The sequence below is a fragment of the Cuculus canorus genome, chromosome 19 (genome assembly GCF_017976375.1).
Source record: "Cuculus canorus isolate bCucCan1 chromosome 19, bCucCan1.pri, whole genome shotgun sequence".
NCBI lineage: Eukaryota > Metazoa > Chordata > Aves > Cuculiformes > Cuculidae > Cuculus > Cuculus canorus.
In genome coordinates this window covers 2,114,480-2,127,563 of record NC_071419.1, presented here as the reverse complement: position 1 = coordinate 2,127,563, position 13,084 = coordinate 2,114,480, and the positions used below count along the sequence as shown (strand labels likewise).

The 13,084-nt window shown below is 52.4% G+C and overlaps 1 protein-coding gene across 14 annotated transcripts in view; it reads left to right on the top strand.

Moving 5' to 3' along the window:
• The window catches only part of DAB2IP (DAB2 interacting protein), a 194,543-nt gene that overhangs the window by 139,458 nt on the left and 42,001 nt on the right, over positions 1–13,084 (top strand). For 13 of the 14 annotated variants that reach the window (XR_008453016.1, XM_054084392.1, XM_054084394.1 and 10 more), the window contains 2 exons: positions 6,599–6,752; positions 11,871–11,969. Coding sequence is in view for 13 of the 14 variants with exons in the window: in XM_054084392.1 (XP_053940367.1) it covers positions 6,599–6,752; positions 11,871–11,969 (253 nt within the window). In the remaining variant the exon portion in view is untranslated. Of the gene's footprint in view, positions 1–953; positions 1,080–6,598; positions 6,753–11,870; positions 11,970–13,084 lie in introns of those variants that run through there. The other variant, XM_054084402.1, reaches the window with a different exon arrangement.

Here is a 13,084-nt window from a genome sequence, read left to right as displayed (position 1 = left end):
GGTTGGCAGGAGCCCCCGGGGCTCCCACCGCCGGGCTCCTCCCGGTCCTCAGCAGAAGGGGTTATTTTTAGCAGCGCTCCGGCCGTGATTCTGTCCGTTAAGAATGTGTTTTCATCATTATTTACTGAAGCGAGGTTGCTGGCTCTGGAGCCGGGGCTGCGGGGCTTCTGACTCCGCTTTCCTTGGGGTTAATCCTGGAGGAGTCATCCTGCCTTGCTTTTGCTTTCTTGTCCGGATTCTCTCTCTACACCTACGAAATTTAAGCAGTAACAATCAAAACCTTTATCCCCAGCCTCCTCCCACCATGGAATTAGGAGGCTGGGATGTGGCCGGGGAGCACCTGGTGGCTCGGTGGTGCCTGGCCCTGGGGTGGCCGGGAGCCAGCGGTCAGCACTGGCTGCAGCCCCATGTCCTGCCTCTCCTTGTGCCCACCAGCCTGTGCCTTCTCGAGGCTCCCCAGGTGGATTTGGGGGTCCTGCAATCCCTGCTCGCTCCAGAGGCTGCTGCTGTGGGGGTGACTGGCTCTCGGGGCTGGTTTGAACTCCTGCAGGTGGTGGATCTGTGGGTGCTGTTTGCATCAGGTGGCACTGTTTATGGTAGGTTAGGCTGATGTGATAAGAAAAAGTAACTTTTTTTGGTGTACGGTGTCAGTTTCTGTTAAAAATGAGTTGGTGGCTGTTGGGAATTAAGCAGAAGTTACTTCTTTAGCTTCTTAACAAGATTTTTGACTATTGAAACTGTAGTCACCAGCAGTGTGCGCTCGCTGCCCAAAGAGCCAACCGTCTCCTGGGCGGCATCCAACGCAGTGGGGCAGCAGCGCCAGGGAGGGGACTCTGCCCCTCTGCTCTGCTCTGCTCTGGTGAGACCCCACCTGGAGCCCCGTGTTCAGTTCTGGAGTCCTCAGCACCTGAAGGACATGGAGCTGTTGGAGTGAGGCCAGAGGAGGCCACGGAGTTGATCCAAAGGCTGGAGCACCTCCTGTATGAGGACAGGGTGAGAGAGCTGGGGTCGCTCAGCCTGGAGAAGAGAAGGCTGAGGGGAGACCTCAGAGCAGCTTCCAGTACTGAAAGGTGCTCCAGGTGAGCTGGGGAGGGGCTCTTGATCAGGGAGAGCAGGGATGGGATGAGGGGGAATGCTTTTCAGCTGAAAGAGGGGAGACTGAGATGAGATCTTAGGCAGAAATGTTTTGCTGTGAGGGTGGGGAGGCCCTGGTCCAGGTTGCCCAGAGCAGTGGTGGCTGCCCCATCCCTGGATGGTTCAAGGCCGGGATGGATGGGGTTTGAGCCCCCTGATGCAGTGGGAGGTTTCCCTGCCCATCACAGGGGTGGGACTGGATGGGCTTTGAGGTTTCTTCCAATCCAAGCCATTCTGTGATTCTTGCCCTTGACGTATTTTCTTGCTTTTGCCATTTGTTTCATCTTGCGCGTTACCAGTCCTGCCCGTGTCCCCACAGGCTGCGCTGGGCCCGGCGCCTGGCGCTGACAAACTCTGCAGTGGCCGATTATTAAAAAAACAAATGTCCACGCTCAGGTGAATGTCATGGGTTAAAATCATCCTTCAGGTTTGCTCTGACAAAAACAACACTTGGAGTCTGGTATGAGCTGACAAAGTCCTTTTGAATGTAATTAATTCTGCTACCGGTTAAAACTGAGAACATTCTAAAAACAAGGGCAGGCATTAATAAGTTTAATTACATGTCCTTTGTGTTGCTCAGTGGAGGTGTTGCGTCAGTGAGGGTGACGTGTGGCACTGGGTTCCCACTGGGAGTGCGCCGAGTGCATTTCCCACACTCTGCCGCCCAGAGAGCCCCAAAGGCTGCAGAGCATCCCCCTGCACTTTGCCACCGCAGCGCTGCTGGGCAGGGACCGGCCAGGGACCCGCGGGAGGAAGCTCAGGTCAGCAGAACATGGAGAAGGATGTGCTGAGGCTTCATCCACACGTCCTGTCCTACAGGATAAAAACATTCATCTTTTGCAAGCACGTTCTCTTGCGCTGTTGTTCTTGGTTATTCCCACACCACCACTTTCATGTTTATTTGTTAAATGGAAGCAGGATGCGGCACTGGGGAGGAATGGATGAGAACTCTCAGCAGCAGTCAAGAGGTCAGCGGGAAGCGGGGGTCACATTGGCAATGCTGATGAGATGAGGAGAGGGCTTGGGGGAGGGCTGCTGCGTCCGAGAGCCTAGTGTGCATTTGCTGTGAGAAGAAATGCAGCCCTTGTCCCGATCTGGGCTCTGCAGCGAGCGTCGTCCCAGTTTGTCCCTAGCAGCAGTGAAGCTCCGAGGCTCTGCTCCCCAGCTCCTGGTCTTGCTGCCCCTGGTGGAGCTGGCAGAGGGTGGCATGTGGATTGATTCCCATCTGCGACTGCTAAAACCCTTCTCCCGTCTGATGTCACAAATCAGTTTGGTGGAGTTGTCCACTTTGTTCTTAGCCATAGCGAAGCCTAATCCCTGGGGCTGGAGAGAGGCTGGGATTCTGTCCATGCAGCACGTGGGTCTCGCGGTCCGTTGAGCTGCTTTGGTGTGTGCTGCTGAGACGGGAGTGCAGACACCGTTCCCGGCTGGCCACTGGCAAGAACTGCCAGCCCTTGAGGAGCCACGTGCAGGGAATGCGTCCTGAGCAGGAGACGTGTCACCAAGTCAAACCTGTGATTTAGGAGACCAGATCCCCTGGCAGCAGGGAGGCGTTTGCGTTGCAAAGGCTGGTGCTGCAGCTGGTGTTAGCTGGTGTTATCTCCAGCTTAGTGCCTGCGCTTCCCTCCAGTTCTCCACCCTGCTCGTGCTCTGAGTGGAACAGCAGTAGAAGGGGTCTTTATTTTTCCACTCCTGTTTCAATGCTAAATTCTGTATCTGGTCCCAGCCACGTTCCCTGTTTCTTTCTGCTTCTCAGCAAAAACCCTATAGCTACAGCCGCAGCACCTGGGTGGTTTCACACAGGTGAGGATCTGAAGCGAAATCTGATGGGGTTGCCCCTTTGAGGGCTTGTCTTCACAAGAAAGCAATTCCGGAATCAGAGTATGAGTTCAAACATACAGAACCTATTCCAGAATAATGCTGTGTAGACAGGCCCTACATTTTTCCTATCCTGGAGCCCATTGGAATATCTCGGGTTGGGAAGGAGCGTTGAGCCTGGGCAGTGCCTCCAGCCAGCCTGCGGACCCGGAGCTGCTGCTGCGGCCGCACGCTTGCTGCCTCTTGCTCAAGGCCCAGCCCTGAGGTCTGGTGAGGAGAGACTGGGATGTACCTCCATGCTTGTTTCTCTGTGTCTGCAAAGTCTTTGCTGCAGTCTCCAAAGTCCCGGTTGGGTTGGGTGCGCTGTCACAGCCTGGGAATCCTTGACAATCCCTGCTTCTGGCCGCCGCTTGTGCCGTGATGTGGTACAGGCAGAGCTGTTCTCATTCCAAGGGCATTGCTGTAACACGCATGGTGGGCTTGTGTTCCCCTTGCCTGAGCAGAGGGAACACCGAGTGGCCTTTCCAGCAGGGAGAAAGCCCTCGCCCTCTCTCAGGGAAGCAGTTTATGGCCTTAGCAGGACCTTTTCCCTACCATTAATGCAAAGGGAGGTCTGTGGGAGCTGCAACAGGGACTTGCAAAGGTCTTCCAGTAACTGGACTCGCGCTGCCTATGTTGTATTGCTTACCAAAGGACAGAGGAAACGCTCTCTCCTCCGGAACAGGGTGTTACGATGAAAGGACTGCATGTCCTTAGATAGCCCTTCTTGCCCTGCAGGGTGTTTGCAGCCCCCATGCCGTGCTGCCATGGGGTGAGGGCTCTGGGGGGTTGGGGGCAGCTCTGCCCAGGCAGCACTCGTCCTGCTCTGCTGGGGCTGCCTCCAGCAGAAAGATCTCTCATCCCTTCTGCTGAGATTTCAGACGAGAATATCTAATTAATGACATCTCCCCGCTTGGCTGCTGGCACGCAGGCAGATGCTGGCCTCTTAGGGCTGCTTGGAGACCCGCAGCGCTCCCTCTTTGCAGTGCAGCAGCTGCTGGAAAGTGTTCCTGTTCCTGACCCAGGCCGGATCCCATCAGATGTTTGGGAGTAAAAGATGTCGTGGGAGCGGGTCCTGCCAAGGCAAGAACCTGACAAATAACCTCCTGCCCAAGAGAAATCCTATTCATTTTAGGATTCCCAGCAGCGCTGGGCAGAGCACAGAGGGATTTAAATACACATTTGCTGAGTCTGGGGAGAGCAGGACATTTCCTGAGAGCCTCTCCCTCTGTAATTCTTTGCATCGTGCATTTGCACTTCCCCACCCCCGGCCCTGCAGCTGCAGTAGTTTTAAATGAAAAATAGACTTGTTTGGGTTTAATTTTAACCAAAATTCTTAGACCAGCATGAAGCTCGTTGGCACAGATGTGTGTGTTGTGGTACACAGTGCCCGAGCTGTGGTTTGGGCTATCAGTGTTTGTGTGTGTCTGCACAAGGATGCAAGGCTCTGGTGCGTTTTCTAATTTCATCTGTGAAATCTGGAAATAAGATTTACTGTAAATGCTTGATTCTGAGCTTACCGGGGCTTGGAGAGCAGCCTGTGTTGCCAGTTCTGGAACTGCTGGATGCTTGTTTTGGGCTCAGCATCCTGAGGTTACTTGGCTCTGGCTGCCTGCATTACAGTTAATTTGCAGGATCAGTCAGAGGAAAAGGATGCGGACCCTTTTCTGTGAAAATAGAGTAAAATTGCCCCAGAGGTCTAGGAAACGGCTATGTGCTCAGCTCCTGGAGATTCATTTATTCACCATAGAGACGGGGTGAGTGGGCAGTTTAGAGAATTGTTGGGGGGATGGAGATGCTTCAGAGCCGCTGCCTCTGGTTCAGTGCTGGGCTAACCCGGAGCTTTTAGCATTTGAGGGCTCGTGGTTGTCCCCGATAAAGAGGTTGTGGTGTCGTGAGCTGTTTTTCTGCAGAAGCCATCGGGTCCCAGCACAGCAGGTCCTGGCGGCCGAGCCGTTGGGGCAGCATGTCCTGGGGTGCTGGTCCTGCAGCCCTCAGAGCCGTGTGCTTGGCGTGTGCCGTGGGAGAACTGGCCGCGGGCTGATCCGTTATCACCTGGGGTTTGTCCATGCCATGAATCTTAATGGCAGACCTGGAGAAGCACCTCTTTATCTTCTGCTGCTGTTTATCTCGGGCTCTCCTTTGGCTGTTTTCCAGATTGCGCTTGGTGTGACTCACTGGAAGCTGTGGATTTTGCAGGCGCCGTTGACATTTCTCTGTGTTTTGGTCAGCTTTGTTCTGGAGAACCGCAAAACTCAGCTCATGGAGACAAAGCACTCTGAGAGGATACTGGGAGCATTGTGGTTTCGCTCATGAAAGACCAAGCTGAGAGTATCTCAGATTCCCCTTATTTCTGTCCCTTTGTAGACAGAGGGACGCGAGGACCCTTTGGAAGGCCCTGAAGTGCTTGCCAGAGGTTTTAAAGGTCAGAGTTTCTGGGATCGGAGTGTTTGTGTGCTGGCTGGCATCAGAACGTTTTACATGGTGCTGGCGACAGAGAAGGCAACTGCTCCCTTTGCTCTCACTTTATTTTTTCCCATGCCACTTCACGGCTTTGCTGTGTTTTCCATGGCAGTACCAAGCTACCTTCCTTCTTTTTTCTACTTTGAGCTCTCTGGTTTTGCTTTAAGAGTTGTGGCAGCGTTGATTGTATCGGCTGTCTGGGAAATGGTGCTGCTTGCTGGCTGTGGGCTCCCCGCTGCTAAATGCTGCCAGTGGGACTCCAGAGCATTTAGATCAATCAATAGGGCTATCATGGCCTTATTTTCCACACTGTCCCCATCCCAGAGATGTGTGTAACAATTGGAGAGAGCACACGAGCCCTCGGGTTGTTGGTTACAGAGTGTGGATCTGCACGTGGGCTGCATCCGTGATGGAGATGTGTGTGTGTGGATGGGGAGAAGGGCACTGGCACAGAGGGGGGAAAATCTGCCCTGTTAGTGCCAGCCGCTCCCTGGGCACACTGTGCTGAGTGAACACAGGTCTGGGGTTTTAGAAGGATCTGTCATTAATTCCTCCCCATTTGCAGTTAAATTCCTTCTGTCAGCAGGGACTGGGTGCTTCGAGACAGCAGGAAATGAAGTAGGATGTGAATGGGATCTTGCGTGCATATGCAAACCTAGTCCTGTGCTGGCAGTCGGAGCTTGGCATCACTGGAGCTCGGCATCACTGAAGCTTGGCACAATGAGAGCTCAGCACCAGGTGCTGCAGACCCGGCTGCAGGACTACCAAGCACAGCGCTTCACGCGAGGTCCAGCCAGCCTCCCGGCTCGGCTCACTGCACCTGGAAGGTCCTATGCAGCCAGAGTGGTGGCCGTTTAAGGATGTACTTGGCTGTGCAGAGACCCGTGGTCTACAAAGCTCTGCTAATGTGGTCCTAACTACATCAGAGTTTGGGAAGAACATTTGTACTGAGCATACAGGCTGTAACAGAACCTGCTCACAGAGTTATAAATGGGATGGTGTAGCAGTCCCTGCTGTTCTGGGCCCTCGGTGAACTCATGGCACAAAAATCCCAGGACTGTTCTGCAGTTGTTGCTAACAGATGGACTAAGTAATTTCTCTGGGCAGGAGAGCATCCACTGACAGCGTTGCATTTTTCCTCTAGATCCCATCTAATGCCGAGGCTGAAAGAATCGCGCTCCCACGAGTCATTGCTCAGTCCCAGTAGTGCTGTCGAGGCTCTGGATCTCAGCATGGAGGAAGAAGTGGTTATCAAGCCAGTCCACAGTAGCATCCTGGGACAAGACTACTGCTTCGAGGTAGGTAGCCTTTGTCTCCATCCCGGGGCCAGTGTCAGGGCTGCCCTGGCAGCCAGGTGTGGGGCTGCATCTTGGGCTTTTGCTGTTATCAAACATTTCTACTCTGAATTGTTCCATAGAGACCATTTCATAAACAGAAAATTGCTCCCGTCTTTCCAAGGAGGGTCCTACCCACAGAATCAGAGCGGTGAGCTCTTTGCCTTGTAACTGTTGGCACAGCAGAGCTGGCTGCAGGCACCGGTGCCAAACTGCTTAAGGCTGTGTGTTTGCGGAGCATAAATTTGTAGTTTATGTTCGTATGGATATTGGGAAGTGCTAATCCCTCCTCAGTGTTCACAAAGACGTCATACGTGGTCACAAAGATACCCCATTGTCAGTGGGAGTGTTGAGGGCTTTGTCTAGAAAAACGAAGCTTCACTTGTTTGAGTAAATAGAAAAATCTGTGAGTATTTTGACTGGTTTTAACATCTGTTGTGGCATGTGGTTAGAGCTGTACTAGCAGGAGGCGGTAGGACATGTACAAACTGGGCTGTAGTTGGATAATTCAATGTAATACGTCTTGGGAATCGTTTGTCCTGCATTGTGGATGGCAAAGTATTATTGCTTATGGCAGTGGCTGGATATGGAACTGAGAAATGGTTTTCTGACAGCAGCACGGTGGTCAGTACTTGTATTTCTGTGACGAGAAGGTATCCTGTTTGTAGTTGGATGTAGATGAGCAGATAGACCATGTATCTATGGTCAGATCATGCTGTAGGTGTGATGGCGCTGCGCTGGGTGCAGGCAGCCTTGGCAGTCAGACTGGATCGAGAAAGAGGTTTTTTCTTTACTGAAATAGGCACACTTCGAAAAAAAAGGAGTTTAAAGATCCATTTGTTAAAACATAAAGTGGGAACACAAAAGAAGTCTAACAAAAAATAGCCCCTGACATGAACACTGAAGTGGGCTGAGGTATCAATTTTCCGGTGCTGTTCATTCTCTGTAGAATTGAGCAAGCGCGGCAGGTCAGGAGGAGAGCAGTTCTGTAAATTCTATGGCCTCTATTACATTCCACTCAAGAAAGATAAAATGAAGCTAGATGGAAATAGATGTGACATCCATAACAGAAGAGTTGTTTACCAGGTCTGTTGAGCGCACGAGAGCAGAGGAAGGGATGTGAACAGGACTTGTGGGAAGCTGACAGAGAGGGAGATTACCCATGCCGTGCGCTTGTGGGGAGGAAGGAAGTTTTATTTCTAAGTGAGTTGGATAAAGAAGAGCATTAACTGCTGTTCTGCGAATTCTGCAGAGGAAAGGAAGAATGCCAGGAAACAAAAGGGACATTGATTTGTAACTGGTGGTTACTCATCAGCAAGCTCCAGCAGGAAGGAGCGAGGTGCAAGCTAAATGGACTGTTGTGTCTAATACCTTGGTCTTGTGTCTCCAGAGAACCTCTCAAACTTGGAGCGAGGTCAGCACTGAGACGAGTGTGCAGATCTCCAGGGGTCCCTCGTGGGTAGCAGGCACTGACCCCAATCTGCCCTCTGCTTGGGTACAGTGATGAAAGCAAAGAGTTGGTTTTGCATTTGGAGGGACGAGCCTGGACCGTGCCTCGGGCAGAGGGGCAACGTGTGCTGGGACGGGCTGGGCAGCCCCAGCAGTGTACGGCAGCTTTTCCAGAAGCTCCAGGCTGCCCCGCGCGGGCAGTGCAGTGTGCGGCGTGGCACACGTCCTCCACCAAGCCGCAGCGGCCTCCTGGCTCGCCCAGCAAGACGGCACGATTTGACGTGGCTGCAGATGGAGTCATGCTGAAGAAGGCAGGTTCAGAGGGACCTGGCAGCGCACCCGAACGGAGACAAAAGTGAGAGGTGCCAAAGCCATCTGCAGTGGAAGAGAACCATGCGGCTCGTTTGGAGGCAGCTGGCCGTGTGAAGGTACAGAGCGAATGTCTCTCTCCTTTAGCTCGACTGGAGACGTGCCGGAGCTGACGGCTCAGCTCCGCTCCCCTCGGCCCGGCTCTGCCGACGATAGGAGAGTCAGCAGTGATGCGGCTCCTTTTCAAACAGTGCACTTAGCTTTTTCTGCTGATTTAGTTTTACAAAACTTGCTTTTTTCGGACTTGCTGAGAACTTGGCACTCGGCATTTACTTGTGTTCATTGATTTTGTTTAAAAAAGTTATCCAACGTCCTCATCTTTCTCCTGACACGACCTCCCAGTCAGCAGAATCCCCTGGTGGCACGGCGTGTGCTGCGTGTGCTAAATATACAGCGGGCATCTCAGTCCAGCAAGGGAGGCTCGGAGCCCAGAGCCTGTTCCTGGCGCTGCTGTTCGCGGGGTGCTCTGAGCCAGGCACAGCAGAGGCCTGGGGCCGGAGGCCGCCGTCACCGTCCTGGTGACCAAGGTCTTGTCCTGTTGCTCCACTCGTGTCTGGGCTGTCGCAGGACAGAGCTGGGGATGCAGAGCAGGAGAAGGCAGAAGTTCCCGCTGGACTGTGCTTACTCCACAGTAACTGAAATCGTGTCACCTCATCCTGCCCTCGCCTGAGAAAGGAAGAATTCACTGTTGCTGAATTTAGCTCCACTAAATTTAGTCCAGCTGCGCAAATGTTCGCCTTCGTGTGCAGGGCCTGCAGCACCACGGGGCTGGGCAGGCACCACCGGTTTGTCCGTCTGAGCTCGGCTCAGGGGGATTTACCAGCTTGAGCATTAACTTCTCCGTGTAAAACCCTCTGAACGCTTTGAGGGAAGCAGCTTCAGCACCTCAGGGACCATCTGCTGTGGGCATCCAGTGGGCACTTGAAGCGCACTTTGAGGAGCCCGTGGTTGACCTAAGACCTTCTTAGATGAGATCTTAGGAAGAAATGTTTTCCTGTGAGGATGGGGAGGCCCTGGCCCAGGTTGCCCAGAGAAGCTGTGGCTGCCCCATCCCTGGAGGTGTTCAAGCCCAGGTTGGATGGGCCTTGGAGCAGCCGGATCCAGTGGAAGGTGTCCTTGCCCATGGTGAGGGGTGGAACTCGATGATCTTTAAGGTCCCCTTCAACTCAAACCATTCCATGGTTCTGTGATTCTTAAGATGACAAGATTTTATCTGAAAGAGCTCACCACCTGAGGACTGCGGATAATGAGTATGGATAAGCAACATTTGAGAAATTAATGAGATTTATTAATTGAGTTTATCCTGTGCATTAATAGTATTCCAGCATAGCCAAAATCTTGATGAGACTGGAATACTCCTTGTATCAAGATAATTAATATCTCATGAACATCAATAATGCCGTGTGATGTTTAGGTCAGAGCTCAAAGCTGGAATGTTATTGCTGATCTGGGGAAAATTAGCATTTTTGGTCCCACATGGTAGATATGACCAAGTTCCATCAGATCAGGAGGACTTCATGTCTAGCACAGGAGGATTTTCCCTCCTCTCTCTGAAGTCAGGCAGTCAGAGGAAGATTCGGGGATGGAGGGAGTTTCACAGAGGCACCTGCAGCAGCAAGCAAGAGGTGGAGCAGGTCAGGTTTGTACTGGAAAAAGCAGCTGAGAAAACAGTGATGCGTGAAAGGATGCTGAAAAAAACATACTACTGGAGTCTTCTTGGAAGTAGAAGTTGTGCTCAGAAGATAATATGATCTTACAGAACAGAGGATCAAGGTGTATAAGGACAGGGAGGACCGTCTGCCTGAAGGAGAGAGCTTCTGGCATGCCAAGGGTTGGAAATGTCTTGCCTTTGCTGGGTAAAGACAGGATGGGGCTCTGGGCATTTTGTCCTGGTTAGGAGATGCCTGTGTTCAAAGGAAGGGATGTGTCCAGCTCGTCCTTGAGGTCAGCTAATGACAAATCTAAGCAAGTGCCAGGTCTGCTGTAAGAACAGGTTGGGCTTCCGCGAGATATGGAAAATTAAAGGAGGTTGTGTCTCCCAGAAGCAGATAACCCAGCGAGCAGAGTGTAAACACAAATGCCGTGGGATGATAAAGCACTGACAAGAAATCCTGCAGCTTGAGACAGGCAGAAATGGAGCTGGGAGGGGAGTTATTTAAAGTACCAGCCAGGTCCACGCGGCTGCAGGCAGAGAGGTACAGAAAGAAGGTCTGGGCATCACAGAGTTCAGTCCCACAGTTGTGGTGTGCCGGCTCGCCAGCGGGGCCTGGGGGAGGTGGCGGCTTGAGGGATACATTTGGGTGAGAAGATGCTGAGAACTATTGGCCTTGTAGACCCTGGCACGGTAACTGCTGCCAGGGAAGCTGGTGTGGTAGATAGGAAGGGATGTTTGGTTCCCATCACCCTGGGGCTGACAGGCAGTGGCTGCTTTGGTGTCTCTCAGCAGGGTTGGGCTTCCGTGTGGTCACAGGGGTGCGGTAAGGAATGAGGGACATTGCAGCACTGGAAATATCCCTGCTGTGAGTGCGCTGCTTCAAAGCTGGCTGTGACATCTCGTTGGCCAGAGAAAGTCAGACAGCTCCTGCAGATGGATCCCTTGGAGAGATGCTGGAACCGTGAGAGGGGGGCTCAGCAGCACTGCCGCACTATCTTCACACCCCGAAGCCCCAGCCTGGTTCTCCCCACGTTGGGAGAAGGTGCTGTGCGTCCCAGAATGCCTCCCGCAGGGCCAGGAGCTGCTGCTCGCACTGCTGCCAGGACTGTGCTGTGTGTGCTTGGCCCCAGGTTCTGCACAGCATGGGCTTCAGAAGCAACGCAGCGCGAATGGGGAAGGTATGAAGCCAGCCTTCCCGGGCCTGATGTTGTGACAACACGGAATGGGTTGTTACTGTCACCGGCTTCGGGCTGGATCTGGAGGAATGCCAAGTGGTTGCAATTTATCTGTGGTTCATCTGAGGATCTGTGCTCTCTCAGTTGTGGAACTTGGTGGTTTAAAGTGTCACATGCGCGGGGCCCATTATCTGGTGTTTTCTGGTGTGGAAGAGGAGAAGTAATTGGAATTCGCTTCCATGATTATTTCTGTGTCAGACAGAGTTGCCCTGTTTTTCCGCTCACCTCAGGGGCTGTTGCTTCATGCTTGGATAAAGCTCTTTTACTTAAAAAAAGAATATAAACCCCACCAGCATCTTTCCCAACTCCCACTCTCCCCCAAATCACGGTCTGAACTGTGCTGGTCAAGACATAATCCTGTTCCTTTCCCTGTAGGTGACGACTTCATCAGGAAGTAAGTGCTTCTCGTGTCGTTCTGCAGCAGAGCGAGATAAATGGATGGAAAACCTGCGGCGTGCCGTGCACCCAAATAAGGTAGTGGCTTTGAGGAATTGCCTCTGTTAGAGTTCAGCTCCTCGTTATTACATTTTATAGCCCAGTGCGTAGGAGCAGCAGGGGACGTATTGTCATTTTAGTGAGTAAGTGTAACTGTGGGTCAGCCTTTTTCCATATTGCTTTCTTCCACAATTATATTTACAGGCAAGTGCCAATTATTTCTTCCCCTCTTTTCTCAGCACATGCTGCTTCAGCTGTTGCTAAGAATTGATCAGACCTGAAGAATCTTGGGTCTTGCTCTGTTACTGACGATAATCCTTGCCACGCAGGACTTCTCACCTCCCAGAAGCTCTGGGACTGATGTCAGGCGGCTGCCAGCAAAGCTGTAAGACTGAATAGTCCAAAGTCTATTGAAGCAGTGGCTGCCCCATCCCTGGAGGTGTTCTAGGCCAGGTTGAATGGGGCTTGGAGCAACCAGTGGGAAGTGTCCCTGCCCACGGCGACAGGTAGAACTGGATGATCTTTAAGGTCCCTCCAAGCGCAAACCATTCTGTGATACTGTAAAGGAGTTCACAGATCACTCTCTGGCTCTGGCTGTGCTCGCAGTGCCTGCTTTAGTGATGGAGAAACTCAGATGCCTGTGGCAGCGAGTCCTCTGCAGTGACAGTGGGATGTAGCTTTCTCTTCTCCAGTCAGTTGAGGCGGCATAGTCATACACTTGGGATCTACAGATACAAATCCTTCTCTTCACTAGAACACAGGGACACCCAATATGTTGTTTTATGGCCCACTAAGTCCAAGTATGTCCTGAAATAAAACCTGCAGCTGCTTCTCCCACTCTCTGTTGGAGTTGGCTAACAGGGACTGATCAGGACTCATGAGCTGCAGGATTTCCCAGTTTATGAGCTCCATCAACAAGTCATCTTCTGCTGATCGGTGAAGATGCAAATGATGGGATCCTGTGAATTCATTCCTGGCACCAGCGCCACAGAGCTGTGCTTACAAGTTGGGTGTGGGCCTGGCAAGTCATTAAATGAGCCCTCTGTGTCAGAGTTTATTGATCTCAGCGCAGGGGAGTATTTCCTTTGATATCGGAATGGGGCAGCGGAGAGGGAGGTGAACTCCTGCCTCCAGCAGCCCCTTCCTGGGTGTGG